The 23,164-nt window shown below is 39.2% G+C and overlaps 1 protein-coding gene across 1 annotated transcript in view; it reads right to left on the reverse strand.

The window, feature by feature from the left end:
• The window catches only part of FAM19A4 (family with sequence similarity 19 (chemokine (C-C motif)-like), member A4), a 164,913-nt gene extending 142,203 nt beyond the window's left edge, over window positions 1-22,710 (reverse strand). Inside the window, exon 1 of the mRNA XM_012651076.1 lies at window positions 22,572-22,710. Within this exon, the coding sequence (XP_012506530.1) occupies window positions 22,572-22,710 (139 nt within the window). The remainder of the gene's footprint in view (window positions 1-22,571) is intronic.
• Between the last annotated feature and the right edge of the window lie 454 nt (window positions 22,711-23,164).

The following is a 23,164-nucleotide window of genomic DNA, read 5'->3' on the forward strand; positions in this document are numbered from 1 at the left end:
ATACTAAAAATTTAGCACTACCTAAATGTCCATCAAGATAAGAAAGGTTAAAGTCACTATGGTGCACACATACTGTGGAATAACACGCAGCAGCTAAGAAGAGCAGCTAAGAAGAATAAAACTGATAAACATACACTGACATAGAACATGATCCCCAAAACAACTGATGAGTAGGGGAAAATAAGTTGCAGAACAATACCTAGAATAGATGTGTTTCATGGCAAAAGGCAGAGAGATTTCTATGTGTACATACAGATGTATGTAAATTCACTGAAAAAGATTGAGTGGATAAACAGACACAGGTAAACGCCAACCCAACATCCCTTCTCCCTCTCTTCCTTACTATCAGAAACATGATTTGTCCCAAAGTGGTCACATGACCCTGTTCTGACCAATGAATGTAAGCAGATTTCACCAGGCATGGCTTCCAGAAAGCTATGGCTTCCCTGACAAAAAGGGCCAGACTCACTCACGATGAATCTGTTTCCCTTCACCCTTTCCTGTCTTTCTTGCCTGAAACACACACATGGTATTTAGAACTAGAGCAGCCCTCTTCCCATCGCAAGAGTAAAAGTACCAAACTAAGACTGCAGAGAGGAAGACGGAGTGTGGCTCTTTCAATAGTTGTACCAGCTCTGGACTATCCACCCCTCAGACTCCTTGTCATGAGAAAAACAATATGCTGATTGGGTCAAGCTACTCAGCTGAAATGTACATAATTCTAACTGTTCAACATACCAAACTGAGAGCAGCGGTTATCCCCAAGGAGAACACTGGATAGGAACAGGTGGGAGGCGAAGATTGGGAGGTCTAAGGCAGCTTTATCTGCTTCTCTAAATGTTTTAGAATAAGAATGCTGTATTTTTTGTGTCATGTTTTCATTAATAAAAGGAGCATCATTGTGAGCTTCCATGTCTAATATGACCCAAAAGATTAAGACAGCCACTGTGCTTGCCTTACACAACATCACTCCCCAAAGGTTGTGTTCCCAAACATCTTATCTATTCCCTCTTAGAAAAGACTTCCACAGTCTTACAGAAACTTCTCTTGACCTATAATTGACCTATATTTTCTTAACCTATATTTTCAAGACATTAAGCAGCCTCTTAGGGTAACTTTAGTAAGCTCCATATCTAGCAATAACCTTCACATGATCTTTAAATTAACCCCACAAGAGTGGTATTTAGGCATGAACAGTAAGCTGGAAAACAAACATCAGAGGTTCCCCTTTCAGTTCTGGCACTAATCAGTACATGGAAAGTCATTCAACCCAACTCATCATTTCCACACTCACATGGATGAAATAATAACAGTAATTATACTTCATTCATGCTCAGGGAGATGAAGGTAGAAGCCCCAACACAGAGACAAAACATATCACTGGTGAAGCACTGTGGAGGAAGGATATGAGCTCTAGAAGAAAACTGGTGAAACTAGACCCTCAGCTCCACCACCTGCTGTCTGAGTGACCAGGGGAGGAGAGTCACAGACTGGGTCTGAGTCTCGGTACAACCCCGAGAAGATAAGAGAACAGAGCTCCAGGGTCGAGGATGAAGTCAAATAGGATAACACACAGGGTAAAAGATTTGGTCCAGTGCCTGCCTGTTAATAATAGTATAACAATAATTAGTAATAATTAAATCACCATGTTAGTAACATTCTTTTTGAATTAAACTTAAATTTCCTGAGCATTCTTGTCATCATTATATGTTCAAAATGTGGCAATCAGATTTCCTTTCACAACGGCAATGAAGGATTTCTCCCAATTTGTGCAAACTGTCAAAACGTTGTCACATAGCCTTTTCTGAAAACATGAAGCTATATGGGTGGCACAAATGTTCAATAGTTCAGCACATCTAAAGAACGATAATTCCTCTTAATAAAGGAGTATCATGGCCTGTAGATTTGCTAAGCACATTAAGCACACATGGAGAATCGCAAACACGGAAAAACAATGCCTGGACCCTAAAGTGTGAAGATCATTTGAAAAGAGGATAAACAGGAAATCATGTTAGATGTTAGATAATGAGGACCCATAGATGGCAACATTTAGTCACCCAGAAATGCTCTCAATTACCATCAAAATGATTTCAAATCACTGAAATTAAAATCAATCTTACAAACTATGATTGCTTTACTAATGTATCATTACCCAAAAGTAAACGCTATAGAAATACATGGTGAAATGTAAATACATATACATCTGCCACAGTTAAATGTTAATAGTTTTCTTTAAGTGTTACAGCTCCTAAGATGAAGACCACTCAGAAACAGCACTTCATTGTATTGCTAAATAGTTCTAGAAAACAACATCATTAGAAAGAAAAGAAAAAAAAGGGAGCCATATTAGCTGAAGAAACACAATATATCAAGCTCTGATTCTAGTTAAGAGAGGAGGAAATGACCAGAGCAGGCCAGCTGATCTCCGTCTCATCCCGTCGGCCAGTAATTTAAATCTGACTTCTGATTCTCCGTCTGCTTCTCAAACAGCCCCAAGAGACGCCGCCGTCTCTGAGAGTGACCCAGCTCTTCCTCCCCTCTGTGGGCTGTTGGGCTGCTCTCTTTGGTAATCAGCAAGGCAGTAGCGCCCTCTCCCCAGGTGGAGCACAGACGCCATCACTTTAAGTCACGTGACTCATGTGTAAGAAAAAAGGCTCACTTATGAGCAAAATGCTTCGTGGAAATGCTGGGCCTCCCTTACACATGCACCATCCCCTCAAATCTCTCTGCTTTGAAAGATAACAAGAACAGGATGGTATCCGTTAGCTTTCACAACTTCTTTTTTGTAGTTATTAATGCTACCATGGGGATTAATAACACTGTCAACCCATTGTACCTGCCGTTTTAATGAACATCTGTGTGAAACAAAACATTACTTATTGCCTTTCTCGGCTGATAAGAAAGACAAATTATCCCTTTAGTTACCTATTAAATTTTCTTTTCAACCAATTGAAAATTCTTTTTCAACCAAATATAAAAATATTTGATGCGTTAAGCATGTACTAGGTGCTACTCTAAGTGGCATATATGTTCGTATATGTTTGTGTTTAATGGACACGCATTCACATAGACACAAACAGAATTCTCACAGCTACTATGTAAGGTAGATACAACTGTTGTCCCCATTCAGCTGAAGGAATTGGTGTTAAGAGAGGTTAAGTCAGCTGCCTAAGGTCACACAGCTAGTCAGAGCAGAACCAGCACTTGATCCCAGGGCCCAAACTCTTAATGATTGTGACAAAGACACTTGAAACTTGAAATAAAATCTTCTAGTTATTTTCATCTTCATTGTGGAATATGTGAGTCAAAGCTCTCAAACTCACTTGCCTATACTACAGGGTCAAGTGGGTCAACACGAAAAAGGGATGCGGGCCTGGTGGTAACACGCAGAATGAAAAATGTCCCATCTGTGGGGGACAGCCAGCAGTCAGCTGCAACAGACTGTTGCAAAACAGAAATAAAACCCCATTATTGCCCTAAATCTGGATTATGTGAACTCTTATGATTTTCAAACAACGCAGCTAATTCAAAAAACAGCTCCTAAACGTGTCTGTGGGCCTAGATGACCTGCGGGCCACCACTCTGAAACCTCTGCTTCAAACCAAACCTTAAACAAATTTTTGGTGGAGAAAAACATATCCCCGGCAATAAATAATCTGTAATACTCATATTTCATTGCAAATATCTGCTTGAGCAGCTCTGAAAAACTCAAATCCCCTCCTCCCCCTGAGACACTTAACCTGTTTCTTAATTCATGTCTCCTTGCTGCAAAGTTTTCCTTTGGTCAGGTAGAAAATGACCTTGGTAGTTCTATTTATTATTTAACAGAACTCAGTCTCAAAATCCCTGTCATAATCCATAATAAAACAGAGAGAGCAAAACCTAATTGGCTGTAAATGTACAGTAGTTAGCATTCACCGCAAAATGCTAATACTATATTTCAAGAATGCCATTTCTCTTCCTGGCCTTTGGACCAAGTTGGTTAATGGACTGAGACTTGGGAAATAATGGAAATAATTTAGGCCGAGAACTTCCCAGCCATGCATCAACCTTGAGTGCCGTGCCGTGAAAGCAGCACCACGGCCATGGCCCACCAAACAGGTTGGGCAAGGAGAGCCCACCAACCAGCGTGGACACGTGGAACTCGAACAAAAGGAGAATATGTTGTTTCGAACACAAGCAGTAAAGAGCCACCGCTGACGTCCCTAGCATCAGGTTTTCTTAGGAGAATACTACAAAATTAAAATTTCATGACTCACACGCACGTAGGACGTTTGAATCCTACGGTTTTAAAGAATTTTCCAAAAGATAGTTCAAGTTCATAAGTACTTATTTAGCACAGAGGTCCCTGACCTGATATGCTAATGACATACGCTAATTTTAGGCTGTGATCCTAAAACTAAGTGATGCACAGAAATTATTTTCTAAAATATTTGCCTTTAAATTCCTTTCTTTCAAAGAAGAAATCTAACGCACAGCTTCTGGGACTGTACAGCAGAATGGCCGCTGTGGTAGGCCATCTGTTAGCATTTTGTGACATTAAATGCGCACCCTCCCCCGGACTCTGCAATCCCTTCCATCTGTACATCCCAGGGAAATTCCTAAGCAGGTTCATAAAGGGACATTTACAGGGATGATCACCAATACTTTTCTGTTGTTGTTGATTTGTTTTTGTCTCGGAGTCGTGGAGAGCTGAAGCAACCTCAGTGTCCATGACCAAGGGAATGAAACAGTTGGCTGTAGTGAATGTTCACTATGGAATATTCTGCAGCAATCGGAATCTTAGTGTGTCATTTATAAGCAGAGACTAACTTGGGAAAACCTTCCCACTTGTGTGCTGAAAAGCTGAGACGACAGGCCACAGGAAAACCTACTTTAGGAGAAAGTACTTCCTATTAGATTCAATATTGCTCAGTTTTGTTTTGTTTTTTAATCTTCTTTAGCCAAGCGTTCCTTGTGACACAGAAGTAAGACACCTGTTCCTACCCTTTAGAAAGTCTTGTCCTGGAAGGCAGACAGACGCAAATGATTTTCACACATCATCATAAAGGCCACAAAAGTAAAAGCACGCAAGGTGCTGGCTCTCCCAGAGGATGTGGGGAGAGAAGGACACGCTGCTTGAACTGGCCACAGAAAGGAGTGAGCCAACATCCCCTGGCCCAACTTAACCCCTCAGAAAACACCCCGGCCCTGCAGGTTTTCAAACCCTCACTTACGTCTGGCTCCACAAATGGGGAGGAAAGGGCATTAGCAGTCAGCACAACACTCAAGCTGCCTGTGACCTGACGGCTCGCCACCTTCTGGAGACGCAGACTGAGAAGACGACTGGGGGAAACGGAGAGTCCCCTTACTAGACACAGAGTGGGGGAGGGGATGCTGCCACAAATGCTTCACTAATTCTCCCAAGTCACTCACACACAAAGCTCCAGGTCCCCATAACACAATATTATGCAATTGGTTCCACACCTGCCTGTCACTGACAAACTTTTCCTCTTCTCCCTTTTCCCAGCTCCCTGGGTAAGCTGGGAAACTCGGGGTCATGACAGGACAGCATCCTTAGTGACCATCACATCCCTTCCCTGGGAAAAGTAGCTCTCTGATAGTGCCACTAGATGCCTGGGCCACCAGCAACACTTACCACGCTAGGAGACTTGCTCAGAGCAGGTAAGCTAAGATGTAGCTGCAAACACTCACAGAAATTCTTCATTTTTTAATGCCATGGTGAAAACTTATGAACTTCTTTTCAGCACACATATGGTCAATGCATAATATTCACAGGATTGCAAAGGAAATCAGTTACATTAAACTACTGCAAGTTAAGAAACCAATTTGTAAATGCCACTTGGGGGGTGGGGTGTGTGCACATGTGAGTGTGTAGATGCGTTGCTGTTAGTGCAAACAGGCATTTATCAGCATGTAGACCACATAATGGTCCTTGCAAAGATATTTCTTTTTACCCTAAATAACTTGCTTATTAATATGTTCCTGAGGGTTTCCAGGTTAGCACATAACATAGGACAGTCACAGATAGAGATTCCAGCTCTGTGCCTTCAGGAGGACTTGAGCTACAGATATATTTCCAAGAGTGAGGTACACCATTCTATCTACCACCCATGCCACCTTCTGAGCCATCAGCAGCCTGATAGAGCAGGGTGAGGACCACTGTCAAGGGCCTGGGAGCACAGTCGAATCATTAAGCCCTCCTGGGCTGGAGCCATCTGAGCAACTTGCATCTCAGTGCTACTGAAACTACCATTAGCCACAACTGCTGAACAGTTTGTTACATCAAGGCCTTATTAAATCTCAAAGCTTAGAAGAACCTTAGCAGAATATCATCTAGCTGAAGCTTCCCCAGCTAAAATGAGTAAGAATACACTTCACCAGTAACATTAAGTTTACAGTATATTTCCAATCAGACAGCAGTTACATTATTATGCTCCTTATTTACAAAAAAAAAATAATGTATAAATGACACAGCATTAGTAGGAAGTCAAGAGTCCTTTTAAGTCAATTTGTATTTTTGCCATCAAAATGCCATCAACACATGCTAGAAGAATGAGATACATACAGATGAGGGACATTTTATCCAATCTAGTCAATTATTCACACCAACATGGATATGAGGACCCTTAAGAATCTGCTGCACCCCTAGTGTTCCAATGTCTACATGTTGTGAACTTAAAAATTCATCTAACTTCTGCATCTTACAGCTGTAGAAACTGAGGCCAAGAGAGTATACAATTTGTCGTAGCAATTTGGCATAATCTATACAACTAGTCTGGAAGAAAAGCCAGTCTCATAGCTTCCAGGCTGACATACTTATCATTGTTCAGAGCTTCACAGACATGAACTGTTTAAAATATTCTTATGTGAAAAGTTGTATAGCTTAAATGATCGCACCCTTTATTCTAATTCACTAATTTAGACGAATTAGTGTGGGAATACCAGTCAGACTTATTAAAATGCCCAAGGCATTTCAAAATAAGTCTATTATTTTATTATTTTCAAGTATTCTCAGCAACTTCACCTAGGTAACAAGAGAAGAATTTATAATGAGCAATTTTTTATCTACTAAAAAATGCATTAAGTGTATTTTATACAAAAATTAACTCCAAATGGATCATAGATATAAATGCAAAGCCTAAAACTGAAAAACATCTCCAAGAAAACATAGACAACAATCTGTGTATTCTTGGGTGAGAGGCAACTATTTCTAAAGCATCAGAAGCACAATACGTTAAAGACTGGTAAATTGGACTTCATTAAAAAAAAAAAAAAAAAACCTGCTCTTTAAAAGACATTAAGAGAATGAAAAGATAAGCCACAAACTGAGAGGAAATATTTATAATTTGATTATCTGAGAACGGAATTATATCAAGAATATATAAAGAATTCTCACAACTCAATATTTACAAAACAAACAATCGGACTTAAAAAAAATGGACAAATAATTTGAATAGACACTTCACCAAAGAAGATAGACAGATGGCAAATAAGCAGATGAAAAGATGTGCCACATTACTAGTCATTAGGTAGATACAATTAAATCTGCAATGTGATATCACTACACACCTTTCAAAATGACTGAAATTAAAGACACAGACCATACCTGGTAAGAATGTGGAGGAACTACAAGGTAGGTGTGTGTTGGTACAACCACTTTAGAAAACAGTTTGACGGCTTCTTAAAAAAATCACATACACCTACCATAAGAAGCAGTCATTCTCCTGCCAAGGTAGTTACCCAAGAGAAATGAAACCTTATGCCTGTATAAACACTTGTACAAAATATTCAAAGCAGCATTATTTGTAATCACCAAAATTGGAAAAAGTCCAAATGTCTATCAACAAGTGAATGAATAAATAATGTGGGGCATATAATGAAATACTACTTAGTAATAAAAATAAATAAGCTTATTTGTCCATTAAAAATGTGTTTATTAAAAAGCCAAAAAAAAAGGGAAATGACTTGTACATACCTGCAGCAACATGGATAAATTATAAAACAATTTTGCAGAAATAAACCAGATTAAAAAAAGAGCAGATATTGTATGATTCTGTTTAAACAAAATTCTAGAAAATGGAAATTCATCAACAGTAACAAAAAGATCTATGGTGGCCTAGGGATGGTAGGGGAGGGGCAAAAGGGATGGATTACAAAGGAACATGAGGAAATTTGGGGAGGGGGTATACTTATTATTTTGATCACAGAGGTGGTTTCAAGGGTATAAAGATATTTTAAAACTTATCAAACTGTATACTTTTTAAAATGTGCAGTTTATTGTATGTTACACCCTAATAACACTGTTAAAAATATATTAAAGTAAATGTATTGACCAAAATGGCAGAGTAGAAACAATCTGGTTTCACTCTACTTCACAGAAAACCAAAAACAAATAACCAATCCCAAGATTATCACCAGCAATATCCCAAAACTCAAAATTTTTTGTTCTTTAAAATAATTTTTTTTAAGAGATGGGGTCTCACCACATTGCAGTGGCTATTCACAGGTGGGATCATAGCGTACCACAGCCTTGAGCTCCAGGCCTCAAGCTACCTCCCCACTTCAGCTTTCTGAGTAGCTGGGGCTATAGGCACATGCCACTGTGCCCAGCTAAAACTCAAATTTGAGACTGAGACAATCCATGGGGCCACAGAGAGCTGAAAAACTCCAAGCAGATGGTAAGAGAAATGGACTTCTCTATCTGTAATGCCCCTCTCCCAATCCACCAAGCACTGTGTGTAGAAAATTCCCCCCAGACTCATGGTTTCTATGCTGGAAAAAGTGAGAGTAAGGCAGACAGCCAGCCTCCACACCATCTCAGGTTCCCTTGAAGGAAAACCACTCCTGTCCCAACCCACAGGTAGCACTGTGAGTGGTTGTAGAGAGAAAAATACCTGAAGGCTGCTAAAGACAAAGAAGGGACACAGGACTAGCCACCTTGGCCCACAAAACGCTGCTCATTTTCTCGGCCAAAGGAGACACCAAATCAGAGTGGCTATTCAGCAAGACTGCATTGTAGGAAGCACACTTCTCAGGTCTTCTGAGCATGAACCCCTAGCCAGACTTCTCACACAGCCAAGGTATCCCCTGTGGGACCCCCGCATTGGGGATAAGGCAGTGCTTTGAACATTAATTAGTGAGAGTTGAGGCAAACTTGGGCTTAAGGCACCAATCTAGTGCCAAAAAGGAGGCAGCGGTCTGAGATGAAGGGGATTCAACATGCAACTGCAAAGAACCTCTAAGCAAACATACTTCAGAAAGACCAAAACAATCCAGACAGCAAAAACTGGTATATATACCTAACCCTTCAAATTCAAAGCCACAGACATACATCCACAAGAAACAACAGCAAACAGGGAACCATGAGCTCCTCAAACAGACAAGCAAGGGGTCAGTGATGGACCCGAATGAGACGGCAATGTGTGAGCTCTCAGATCAAGAATTGCAAATAGCATTCTAAAGAAATGCAGCAAACTCCAAAATAACGAAGAAAATCAATTAGGAAATCTATCAGAGAAATTTAATAAAGAGATTGAAGGAATAAAAACAAATCAAACAGAAATCCTAGAACTAAGTAAAACATTTGCTGAACTAAAAAATGCATTAGAGGCTCTCAACAGCAGAATGGATCAAGTAGAAGAAAAAAAATCAGTTAGCTAGCAGACAGGCTATTTGAAAATATACAGTCAGAGGAGGAAAAAAAGTGAAAAGGAATGAAGAACACCTGCAGGATATAAAGAATCACCTCAAAAGAGCAAATCTAAGAATCACTGGTGTCCAAGAGGGAGTTGAGAAAGAGTAAAGGGTAGAAAGCTTATTCAAAGGAATAACAACAGAAAACTTTCCAAACCTAGAGAAAGATATAAATATTAAGGTACAAGAAGGTCAGAGATCAGCAAACAGATTCAATACAAATAAGACTACCAAAAAGTACATAATAATCAACTATAACAATCAAAGTTCAAGGAAAAAGAAAGGATCCCAAAAGCAGCAAGAGAAAAGAAGCAAATAACATATTAAGGAACTCTGATTCATCTGGCAACAGACTTCTCAGTGGAAACCATACAGGCCAGAAGGGATGGGACAACATATTCAAAACCCTGAAGGAAAAAAAAAAACCTGCTAATTGAAAATATTGTACCCAGAAAGTTTTCCTTCAAACATGAAGGACAGATAAAGTCTTTCCCAGACAAACAAAAGATGAGGGAATTCATCACCACTAGACCCATCTTAGAAGAAATGCTAAAGGGAGTTCTTCAAACTGAAAGAACTAACTACTGTTAGTTCTCTGTGCAAAAAAATCAGGGTATACAACTAACTGGTAGAAGTACATACAGAGATAAATTCAGAATACTCTAATACTATCACTGTGCTGTGTAATCCACTCATATCTCTAATATGAAGATTAAAAGCCAAATCTAGCAACCTGTTAAGAGACAGGCAACATAAAAAGATGTAAATTGAGACAATGAAAAGTCAAATGTGGGAGGGAGAAAATTAAAGTGTAGAATTTTGTTTTTCCTTTGTTTCTTTTCTTTGTGATCAGTTATTATCTGTTTAAAATAACTTGTTATATCTATAAGATGTTTTCTGTAAGCCTCATGGTAACCACAAAGCAAAAACCTATAATAGATACACTAAAAATAAAAAGCAACAAAGTAAAACATACTACTAGAAAAAAATCACTCACCACAAAGGAAGACAGCAAGAAAGGAACACAGGAAAAGAGGAATTACAAAGCAGCCAGAAAACAAGTAACAAAATGGCAGCTGTAAATCCTTACCTGTCAATAATAATACTGAATGTAAATGGTCTAAATTTTCCAATTAAAAGATATAGAATGGATGAACGGATAAAATAATAATAAAAAAACAAGATCCAACTCTTTGCTGCCAATAAGAAACTCACTTCACCTATAAAGACACACATAGACTGAAGGTGAAGGAATGAAAAAAAAAATTCCATGCAAATTGAAACAAAAAAAAAAGCAGGAGTAGTTATATTTATATCAGACAAAATAGATTTTAAGTCAAAGATTATAAAAAGAGACAAAGAAGTTTGTTATCTAAAGGGGTCAATTCAGCAAGAGGATATAACTTTTGTAAATATAGATACATCCAACACCAGAGCACCCAAATATATAAAGCAAATATTAGTAGATCTAAAGGGAGAGATAGACTGCAATACAATAATAGTAGGGGACTTCATACCCCACTCTCAGTAACAAACAGATCATCTAGACAGAATATCAAGAAAGAAATATCAGAGTTAAACTAAACTCTAGACCACATGGAACTGACATTTAGAGCTCATTTCATCCAACTATTACAGAATACACATTCTTCTCATCAGTACATGGAACATTCTCAAGGATAGACCATACATTAGGCCACGAAACAAGTCTTAACAAATTCAAAAAAAGCAGAAACATATTAAGTATCTTTTCTGGCCACAATGGACTAAAACTAGAAATCAACAATAAGAGGAACTTTGGAAACTATACAAACACATGGAAATTAAACAACATGCTCCTGAACTATTAATGGGAAATTAAAGAAATTAAGAATTTTAAAATTCTTGAAACAAATGAAAATGTAAATGAAACATATCAAAATCTACAAAAGTAGTCCTAAGAGGGAATTTTATAGCAATAAACACCTACATCAAATAAGTAGAAAGATTTCAAATAAACAATCTGAGAGAACTAGAAAAGAACAAACCAAACCCAAAATTAGTGGAACAAAAGAAATTATAAAGATCAGAGACTAAATGAAATTTAGACTAAAAACAATACAAAATACCAACAAAACAACAGATTGGTTATTTGAAAAGATAAACAAAATTGATAAACCTCCAACTAGGCTAACTAAGAAGACCCAAACAAATAAAACCAGAAATGAAAAAGGAGACATAACAACTGATACCACAGAAATAAATAGGATTATTAGAGACTACTATGAATGACTTATATGCCAACAAATTGGAAAACCTAGAAGAAATGAATAAATTCGTGGACACATACAACCTACTGAGATTAAACCATGAAGAAATAAAAAACCTAAAATGACCATAATGAGTAACAAGATCAAAGCAATAATAAAATGTCTCCCATCAAAGAAAATCCCAGAAGTGATGGCTTCACTGCTGAACTCTACCAAACATTTAAGAAGAACTAACACCAATTCTACTCAAACTATTTCAAAAAAATAAAGAGGGGGGAATACTTCCAAACTCATTCTACAAGGACAGTCTTACCCTGATACCAAAACCACACAAGGACACAATAAAAGAAAACTTTGAGCCATTATCCCTGATGAACATAAATATAAAAATCCTCAACAAAATACTAGCAAACTAAATACAACAATACATTAAAAGATCATTCACCATGATCAAGTAAGATTCATTCCAGGGTTGCAAGATGATTCAACATATGGGCATCAATAAACATGATACATCACGTTAACAGAATAAAGGACAAAAAACATATGATCATTTTAGCAGACATTAAAAAAGCATTCAACAAAATTAAATAACGTTTTATGATAAAAACTCTCAACAAAATAAGTATAGAAAGAACATATCTCAAAACAATAAAGGCCACAGCTAATATTATACTGAATGGTGAAAAACTGAAAGCCTTTCCTCTAAGATGTAGAACAAGACAAGGATGCCCACTTCCACCACTTTTATTCAACACAGTACTGGAAGTCCTAGACAGAGCAATTAGGCAAGAGAAAGAAATAAAATTCATCAAAATTGGAAGGAATAAATCAAATTATTATTTGCAGATGACATCATCTTATACTTAGAAAAACCTAAAGACTCCACCAAAGAACTGTTAGAACTAATAAATGATTCAGTAAATTTGCAGGATACAAAATCAATGTACAAAAATCAGTAGCATTTATATACACCAACAGCAAACAATCTGAGAAAGAAATCAAGACAGCTACATTGGCTACAAAGAATATAAAATAACTAGGAATAAATTTAACCAAAGATGTGAAAGATCTCTACAAGGAAAACTACAAAACACTGATGAAAGAAATTGAAGAGGGCACAAAAAATAAAAATGGAAAGATATCCCATGCTCACAGATCGGAAGAATTAATATTGTTAAAATGTCAATACTACCCAAAGTGATCTACAGATTCAATGCAATCTCTATCAAAATACCAATGACATTCTTCACATAATAGAAAAAACAATCCTAAAACTCACATGGAACCACAAAAGACCCTAAATAGCCAAAGCAACCCTGAGCAAAACGAACAAAGCTGGAGGCATCACACTACCAGACTTCAAAAGATACAAAGCCTTAGTAACCAAAACAGCATGGTACTGGCATAAAAACAGACACATAGACCATGGAACAGAATAGAGAACTCAGAAAAAAATCCATGCATTTACAGACAACTTATTTTCGACAAAGGTGCTAAGAACATTTATTGGAGTAAAGGCAGTCTCTTCAATAAATGGTGCTGGGAAAACCAGATAACAAAATGCAGAAGAATGAAGCTGGACTCCTACCTGGTACCATATGCAAAAATCAAATCAAAATGGTTTAAAAACTGAAATCTAAGACCGGAAACCATAAAACTACCAGAAGAAAAGATTGGGGCAACCCTTTAGGACACTGGTCTGGGCAAAAAATTTTTGAGTAAGGCCTCTACAGTGCAGGCCACAAAAGCAAAAATAGACAAAAAGTATTAGATCAAACCAAAAAGCTCTGCACTGCAAAGGAAGCAATCAACAACCTAAAGAGATAACCAATAGAATGGGAGAACATATTTGCAAACTATGCATCTGACAAGGCATTAATTAACCAGAATATATAAGGAACTCAAATCAACATTAAAATAATCCAGTTTAAAAATGGGCAAAACATCTGAATAAACATTTTTCAAAAGAAGACATACAAGTGCCCAACAGGTATATGAAAACATGTTCAACGACACTAATCATCAGAGAAATGCAAATCAAAACCACAATGAGATATCATCTCACCCTAGCCAAAATAGCTTTTATTGAAAAGACAAAAATAATGGATGCTGGCAAGGATGAGGAGAAATGGGAACCCTCATACACTGTTGGTGGGAATGTAAATTAGTACAGCCACTATGGAAAACAGTGCGGAAGTTCCACAAAAACTAAACATAGAACTACCACATGATCCAGCAATGCCACTGCTGTGTGTATATATATATAAAAGAAAGAAGGTCAGTACATGAAAGAGGTATCTACGTACACGTGTTTACTGCAGCACTATTCACGACAGCCAGGATATGGAATCAACCTACATGCCCATCAATGAATGAATGGATAAAGAAAATGTTGTATGCATGCACACAATTCACCCTGTCATTTGCAGCAATATGGATGGAACTGGAAGTCATTATATTAAGTGAAATAAGCCAAACACAGAAAGACAATACCACACGTTCTCGCTCCTATTTGGGAGCTAAAAAAGTGGATCTCGTGGTGGTAGAGAGTTGATTGGTGGTTACCAGAGCCTGGAAGGGTAGGAGAGAGGGGAGAAGAAGAGAGGGTAATGGGTACAAAAATTAGTTAGATAAAAGGAATATGATCCGGTGTTTGATAGTATAGTAGGCAACTATAGCTAGCCTTAATTTGTTGTATAGCTAAAAATAGCTAGAGAAAAGGAATTGAAATGTTCCCAACATAAAGAAGGGGTGAATTTTGGGGGTAATGGTTGTCCCAATTGCCCTGGTTTGATCATTACACATTGCATGAATGTATTGAAATATCACATCTACCCCCAAAATATGTGCAACTATGTATTAATATTAATATCAATAAAAATAAACAAATGCATTAAGTTCCAGATATAACACCAAGTCCTTTACGTGAATTGTCTCATTTAACCTCACAAAAACACCTCAAGGAAAAGGAACCTGAGGCTCAGAGAGATGAAATAACTGTGCCCAGGGGCACACAGCAAGGACTTCGCAGAGCAAAGGCACAGCATTTGGATTTCATGTTAAATACACGCTTCCCAAGGTATGTGCCAATTTTTAAAAATAACTTAAACAGCTCCCAGGTAAATATATTTACACTATTAATTTGCTTAGCAGATCTCTTTTCATGGAGAGCACATGGGCAAATATCAGCCCTATCACTTCAGGATCATCACAAATTCTTAAATTAATAGGGTTCAAATTCAGGTTTCGGCGACTTACAGAAACAATCCAGGTTCTGTTGTGTCACTCGCCTAAGAGGCATGAATCAGGATCATTAGAAAACAAATTCAGGACCAGTACAACATAAAGTGGGAGAGAGAGGCTAAAAACCTTGCTCCCACTTGGGGAGATCAAACAATGTCATATTTGTTTTTCAGAAAAAGACAGACACAGAAAACACACCCTGGGCAAGCAAAATGTTGATCTAGCCATTCTGTGGATGTTTCAAGTTTCTAGATGGCATCCTAAAAGCACACTAACTAGAAAAGTAATAAATGTTGAAGGCCGCTCTCTGTCTTTAAATATGGGCATTATTCCCCATAGGGTATGTTTAGCTGGCAATAGCTCAAACACATAGAATACCCCTAGTTAGAAAGCACTGTCCTCTACTGGGCAACGCTTACATGAGAGTCTGTGAAATGACCAGGGGACACCTGGAGGGAGGGCAGAAATTCGCAACACGTCCACATGTTCACCTCTCTAGCTCAGAGCTAGACAGGCTTTGAAAGCTCCTCTTAAAAGACATGCCTTCCCCCATCTCTTACCAACGCTTTCCAAATAACAAATGAGACTTTCCAAAGCAAATGAGACTTTCCGAAGCCTGTAACTGCGTTTGATTTTGGGGAAGAAGACACACATCTTGACTTTGTACTCCTTCGTGTTCAACCTAGTTCAGATTGTTCAAATCTCCCCCACCCCTGCATTGCTGGTATTTATTTCCAGTAGCTCTGCAACGTCAGCAATGAGCCACAGAAAAATTACCTGCTGTTAACAACACCGCAGGTATTCATTTATTTCATTTCGGACCCGTAATATATTTTTTCCTGAAACAAATGTCTCTGTTTTCCCTCTCTAGCTCTGGGATCCTGTTACTCTCTCTAGAACAGGTAACAAACAGGAAAACAGAGCTCAGGTGAGATAACCCACCATCTTCAGGCCCTATTGGACTTTATAGTTTGTATCTGATTTCAAACATTCCCTAAAACATAAGCATTGATGGCACACGGCATTAAGCGTTAAGTTGTTTTTAACTATTGCAAGCATAGTCGTCTCACAATAAATTAATCTTTAATGGATTTTTAAATGTCCCTTCAATAAGATTATTTCCAGCGTGCTATTCTGAGACCACCATATGGGCCAAAATATTTAAAGCATCCAAGCAACACCTAGCAAAACACAAAACCTCATTTTTCTTCCTGCTCCATCTATACCCCTCCTGTTTCATTTGACAAATGATTTTATTTTCCTTATATGGAAAAAAGGATCCTCATTTCCTTGTATAGCACTGACATACACATGAGATATTGACCTGTGGCTTTTTACACCCCAAATTGTAGGCTTTGTTTAGATAAGCGTAAGTGCACGGCTCGAAAGAAGAAAAAGGAACTTTCTTCTCAAGGGTAAGGAGAATCTTTTTCCTAAATACCCAGAGAAATCTTCAAAGACTGTTGCCTGTTCTGCCTCAAAGACTCAAAAAGGGGAGGGCAAAAAAGCCTGCTCTGCCAAGCGGGATGGCTCACGAGCTCATTTAAGGAGCTGAAATTCTTCACTCCCGTCAGCGAGACAACCCTTTCTTCCCACAGAAAAGGATGCAAAGCACACTCATTTGTCAGATATTTCGCAAAGCTGACCTTGCCGATGGCATTGGGACTTAAACTCGCAGCCAAGGAGATGAGAAGCAGCAGAAAATTAACATCTCATATAATCTGCTCTTTTCCCTTCTTACTAAATGCTGAGATTATGATAAGCCCATCGAGATGGCCCTGGAGAAAAATAATGTGGGGTACAGAGCAGGTCAATAGAATCCCTCACGATGGAGGCTTTTAGCATCCAGGAATGGCCACGCCGGAGCAAAGTAAGTATTTGCACAGTGCTTCTGAAGAGGTTGCAGAGGTGGTCACCTTTACAGGGGGAAATACACCTCTCCTCGGCTGAACCGTGCCTCTGTAAGACCGAAATGGAGGCGCACCACCACTCAGATCAAACCGCACCTTGGCAAGAGCTAGAGTCAAACTTCTCATTTCGTTTCTTCGAAAGCAGTGGCTCTCATCTTTGGCTGCAGGTCTGAATAAGCACCAGTACAGCTGTTAGACACCACAGGAGCCTGGGCTCCACCTCGTGAGATTCAGATGAAATGTAGCTCTGCGGGGCCTCGTGTTTTGTGGCACGAAAGCTCCCCAAAACAGAGAATGAAGCAAACACCAGTGCAAGGCTGTCCCTTTGCATCACTACCAAAACACAGGGTCTTCAGGCCATTCCATAACCCTTTCTTTTTCTTGTTCACAAAATAAGAGTATGTCATTACGGAGCTGCCCACGTAGCAACACACCTATACATTGAATGAAGCCACCATTCACTGGGAGTGGGGCAGGAGGAAGGCAGGCAGGGAAAATTACGGGAGAAACTTTCGTCGTGTTTCACTCCGGTGGGAAAATGCCCACCATTGGTCAAAATAAGCTCTCTGGTGGGCAACTTTAAGGCTTAATGACAAAACCATCACACACACACACACACACACACACACACACACACACACATTCAATTTCAAATTATTTTTTGCCACTTCCCTCTCCCTGGAAATATGCTCTTGCAGAGAATGCTCGCACAGGCAGTTCATCAGGAAATGGAACTGTCTTTCCACTGTTTATGACTTGAGGTTACAAACCCCACTTACCTGGCACTTTTTGTAAACTTGGAAGAGGAGGGGGAGAAGGAAGAGGAAGAAGAGGAGGAGGAAGAGGAAGAAAACAAAACACAAAAGAAATTAAGTCAAATAAAGAGAGCTAAAAACAGTGTGCCCTATAACTGATCCGTGAAAATACAAATAACTCATAATTCTAATCTTTAATGAAGCAACATCCTATTTATTACAGTAGGATCTGGCCACATGTGGCTATTGAATACTTCAAATATGCCTAGGGCCACATATTGAAATGATAATACTTTTAATATATTGGGTTAAATAAAGCAATATTAGTAAAATTAATTTCAGCTGTTTCTTTTTACCTTTTTAATATGGCTATAGAACATTGAAAATTATTATTGCATGGCTCTATTTAGCTATTCTAAGCCTTGCCTACCCCCTAGTGTCAGAATTTAGGAATGCAGGCAAACCATTTTTCAAAACCATCTGTCAGTACAATTCATTTCAGCCTACGAAGTACAAATAGCAGCTTGTACATGCAGCTTTATCATCTTCACAAACAATACTTCACATTTAAGCCTCACAAAGAAATTCCTATTGTTGAATTTATGTTACCCACTCAATTGTTATTTTTGAAAGAAACAGAGGTTTCTGATAAAAATTAAGGCTAAAATAGTCAATCCAGAGTATCTGCAGTGTTCCTACAAATTTCAGACATTATAGCAGACAGAAACATGGGCCCAAACTTGAATGCAATGCTTACTCTTCAAAGAATTTGTCCAAAGTTGAAAATAACACAAGGCATCAAAACACACAATCACAGCATGCCTATTTTACATTATCATTTATAATAGAGAAAACAGAAAACCTAAACTTCCATAAATTTAAACAGTACAGAACTTCTACAAAATGTAAAATATTCAAAAAGAAAAGGTAGGTCTCCATAAAGATGACTAGCACTTACCGAGCACGTAACTACTAGGCAAACACAGTTCTCGGCATTTTCCAGATATTGACAAATAGAATCCTCATTACAACCCTATGAGGGTTATTTCTATTATCCCCATTCTACATAAGAAGAGACTGAGTCCCAAAGAGGTTTTATAACCCACCCAAGTATGAAAGGAGGACTGAAGCAAACCTGAAGTTCATGCTACTTACTGCACTGAGTAATAAAATCCTTTCTCTCTGACCCAAGCATCTCACATTTTCTGCCAGCTTCCATGAAACTATGGCTGGCTAACCTGCTGGCTTGCAAGTAGGGTGAAATCCTAGGCCCTTCAGAAGTCTTGACACCTACCCAGCTCCCAATCAGTGAGGCATCCTCTCTACAGCAGATTTAGCTTAAGGCCAGCAAGTAAAAGGGCTCATAACACCCCCCTGGGTCACTCTGTTCCCCAGTTTGTTGAAGTTTTTCTCTCCTCCTGATGGGTGAGCTGAAACCTCGGTCTTTATCATAAACGGACTCTCTTCATTCTAGACAGCTTTTTAGAACGATGAAAAACTTCTCTTGTGTATGATAAAGCATAAAACCCTGAAGGCATTGATCTTATCTTCCTACATATACCCATGGCCTGCAGCCATTCCTTGAATGTGAACCTCTCCAGACTCCTCCGCCTGGATGCATCCAAACACAAAAATAGCTACCATTTACTGAATGTTTATTATGTGCTAATCCCTTCGCCTACTTTTTCTTATTTAGGCATGCCAAGAAACTCACATAAGGTAGGCACACGCATCATTCCATTTTTACAGATGATGAACCGGGTTCTGAGAGGTTAAGTGGCATGATGCATAAGGTCACACGGTCGGGACGTGGCAGAACCAGGATTACATTTGACTCCAGCCCCTCAGCACTTGATTTGCTCTGCTGCCTCGTTTCCATGTGTGCCCCAGTTTTTCGGGGCCTTTATACCCAAACAGATATTAAATAATCACCAGGCACCACAGCATTTGGTGGAATTGAAACACCACAGGCCAGGTGAGGTGGCTCACAGCTATAATCCTAGCACTCTGGGAGGCCAAAGTGGGAGGATCGCTCGAGGCCAGGAGTTTCAGACCAGCCTGGGCAACAGAGTCAGACCCCATCTCAACAAAAAAATTTAAAAATATTAATTAGCCAGGTGTGGTTAGGTTGGTAGTCTCAGCTACTTGCGAGGCTGAAGCAGGAGGCTCGCTTGAACCCAGGAGTTCGAGGCTACAGTGAACTAGCATCGTGTCACTGCACTCCAGTCTGAGTGACAGAGAGAGACCCTGTCTCTAATTAATTAATTAATTTTTTAAAGTAGCTACGATTCTATAGTTAAAGGGGAAAATTTAAATTTTTAAAGTGTCCAAATATTCCCAAGGATAAATCTTAAGAATGCAGGTGCTTTGTGTCCCAATCTCATCATGTCTGCATCAGATGAAACTTCCAAAAAGATCCCCGAACAATGAATTCCGCAGGACTCTAGAGTTTCTGAAACTGCCTTTCGCGAACATCTTTCCACTGCGCTACATTTGCTGCCCTCTTGTGGCGAAATGATGCTATTAATACTTACAGGCAAAAAAAAAAAAAAAAAAAAAAGGAACAAAAGGACAAATTGCCAGTTTAAGAAATAACAGAGTAAACTCTGCCTTCCTTTTAAAAGAAACAAACCTACCAATTGGCCCCTTCGCCTTTTCTATGGCCTAAAGCCACACAAGTCCCATATGTGATCTCCTGCTCAATCATTATGGCAAATAGAATTTTAAAAACAACGAAAGTGGTCTTTTACGTTTTATAATTTCTTAAAATACTACCTCTGGACTCTGTGGCATTTCGTCAATGCCATGTGCCTTCAAGAAAGATTCCTACTGCCTATCCTGTGAAAATTAGATGGGATTTTTTTGTTTTTTTGGTTTTTTTTAATACTTGAACTAAAATTGAATCTTCAATCTACAGCTAACAGCCAACTCCCCAAATTGTGGGTAAGACTCTCACCTTCTTGCCCTCTGTGCCTGTCTTAGACAGGTGGGTGGAAATGGGGCTATTTATACACAACAAGCCACTGTCCTAATCTAAGCCACGAAAAACATGCAACAAATGTCTAACTAGGGTTTCCTAGTGCTACAGTTCCTTTAATGGGCCAGCACTCACCACAGTGCCTTTGGGACAATGTCAGGAGCCTCTCTGGCCACTCAGACACAGGCTTCTGTCGTTAACTCTCTGCGACATGCACCTGCCGTGGGCTTCCTGTGATACACCCATAGTGGGGTAAAGATCTGACCCGAAATTCTCAGCATCTCAGTGTACAGCCCTCGACTGGTTCTAATCATTGAGTTCTCCATCAGCTGAGCACCAAACTGGGAAGAAAGTGCCACAAGGCCACTGCAAAGTTCAGGGACTTTCTTCTCCTGAAGGTCATTAGAGAAAATTTATAGCATGGAATGGGAGTATTCGATGGCCCGCTGAAATGCTTTGCCTGTAAACCAACCTGACTCTCGACCCCCAATCAAGAAAAGAGATGTGTATTAAACACATTAAGATTAATGACCTCAAACACTCTATCCTCATGAACAAACTCATCAAAAGATGCACAGCACAAGAACCAACTAGCTGCAGGCACTTCGCAGCAGCCAAATGCTATTGATTTTATGCCGATTTGCTAAAACTTCAATCATTATTTTTCTCATCTTCTTTGAACTGTCGCTTGAGGAGGGAAAATTGAGTTGTGAGAGATTTTAAAAATTATCCTGAGCCTAAATTTACAGCCAACCTTAAGATAGCAGAATAATGGAGTAGAAAACATGACATGTTATATATCGGGGGTGAGGGTAACTCATGAACTTCCACATACAAGACATTTTGGAGGGAAACTTCATAATTCTGACACATATGATTTAGAGTTCAAGCTTCACTCTTTCCCCAAGAAGTGAAAACATTTCTAGCACCTCCGTGCCTCAAATTATCACAGCTGAGATAGTAAATTAATTATTTTGCAACAAGTCCACTGACAAATATGAATTATTCAGGAAAACACAATTCACTAGGGAGTTTCCAAGTCTGTGTCACTTTTAACATAGATGTACTCATAATAAAGAAAGGAGGAGAGAAACACAAACACACGCAGACATACAAATAAACTGCTTCTTAGTTGATGGTTTTCATCCTGCCTTTAAAAATCAGCAATGCATACACATGAGTTTCACTGGAAATTTTCAGAATGACTGTCTCTAAAACGTTAGACACATTCCATCTTAGGTCCCAACAGCTTTTTTTCTCTTTTCTTTTTTCTTGTTTAAAATCATTCAGCATCTTTCCTCCACAAATCCCAAGAGTCTTAAATTATCTGAAAGTTCCCTTAACCATAGCCCTGTATGTGTTAACAGAAGATTATTAATAAGATGTTCTACCTTCTAAGGAAGAGTGAATAGACAGATACACACACACACACACACACACATAGAGCTGCTGGTTATCGGGGATTCTTTTAGAAAAAGCACTATAAATATAGACATGTACTCAGGAAAGGAAAAATTTTTAAAAGCCTGGAAAATATCTTTAAAAGATGTCCAGGGCGATGCTCCTTAAGCACCAAACCATCAAACTGCGTTACTCTGCCGTATTTCGTGTTTCCTCTGGTCATTTACACACCACCAAAAGCTCTCGTCAATTACCTGTGTCTAAAACGCGGACTCTGAAGTTTGGAGGGGTTTTATTAATTGATCTCAGCGGCGCGTAATGAGCTGAAAGGGCTTACCTGCATGTCCCCGGAGGTGCTGGCTTGAGGCGGACATCAGCTTGCAGCACACCATTAACACGTAGGCCAGGAAGAGCCAGTGGGACAGCAGCACTGACCTAGCACAGACTCGCATCCTGGAGAGAAAGCAGGGCGGCATCAGCGAGGGCCGAGGAAGGCAGGCTCCCCGGCCGGCGCCAGCCCAGCAGGGAGGGAGAAAGCAGGGGCAGATCCTCGGCACCGGACTTCCTTCCCCCCACGACAACAGAAGGCCAATCGCACCCTATCTGCACCAAGCATTTTCAATAAACACCTTTTATCATTAGGAGTTTTCCGAGTTAGCGCCATGCATTGGTGAGAAGTCTGTTTATGAGTCCCTAAGGGGGAGCTCAAGCTGCCCTGATAGAGCATGGGGGTTTTATTCCATTTTATATCAGGAAATGTAAAAGCAACACACTTATAGCGGGATTCAAATAAAATAAACACACGTGGTTTCCACATCTGAAAGAATCCATGGAGATTTTGCACAGGTGGCCAGGGAGCTTTCTCTTGGTGTTTTTGACTCTATAGTAAGGCCCTGGGGTCTGCAAGATTGGACTCATAGTTTATTGAAC

The sequence above is a fragment of the Propithecus coquereli genome, unplaced genomic scaffold (assembly GCF_000956105.1).
Source record: "Propithecus coquereli isolate 6110/MARCELLA unplaced genomic scaffold, Pcoq_1.0 Scaffold347, whole genome shotgun sequence".
Lineage (NCBI taxonomy): Eukaryota > Metazoa > Chordata > Mammalia > Primates > Indriidae > Propithecus > Propithecus coquereli.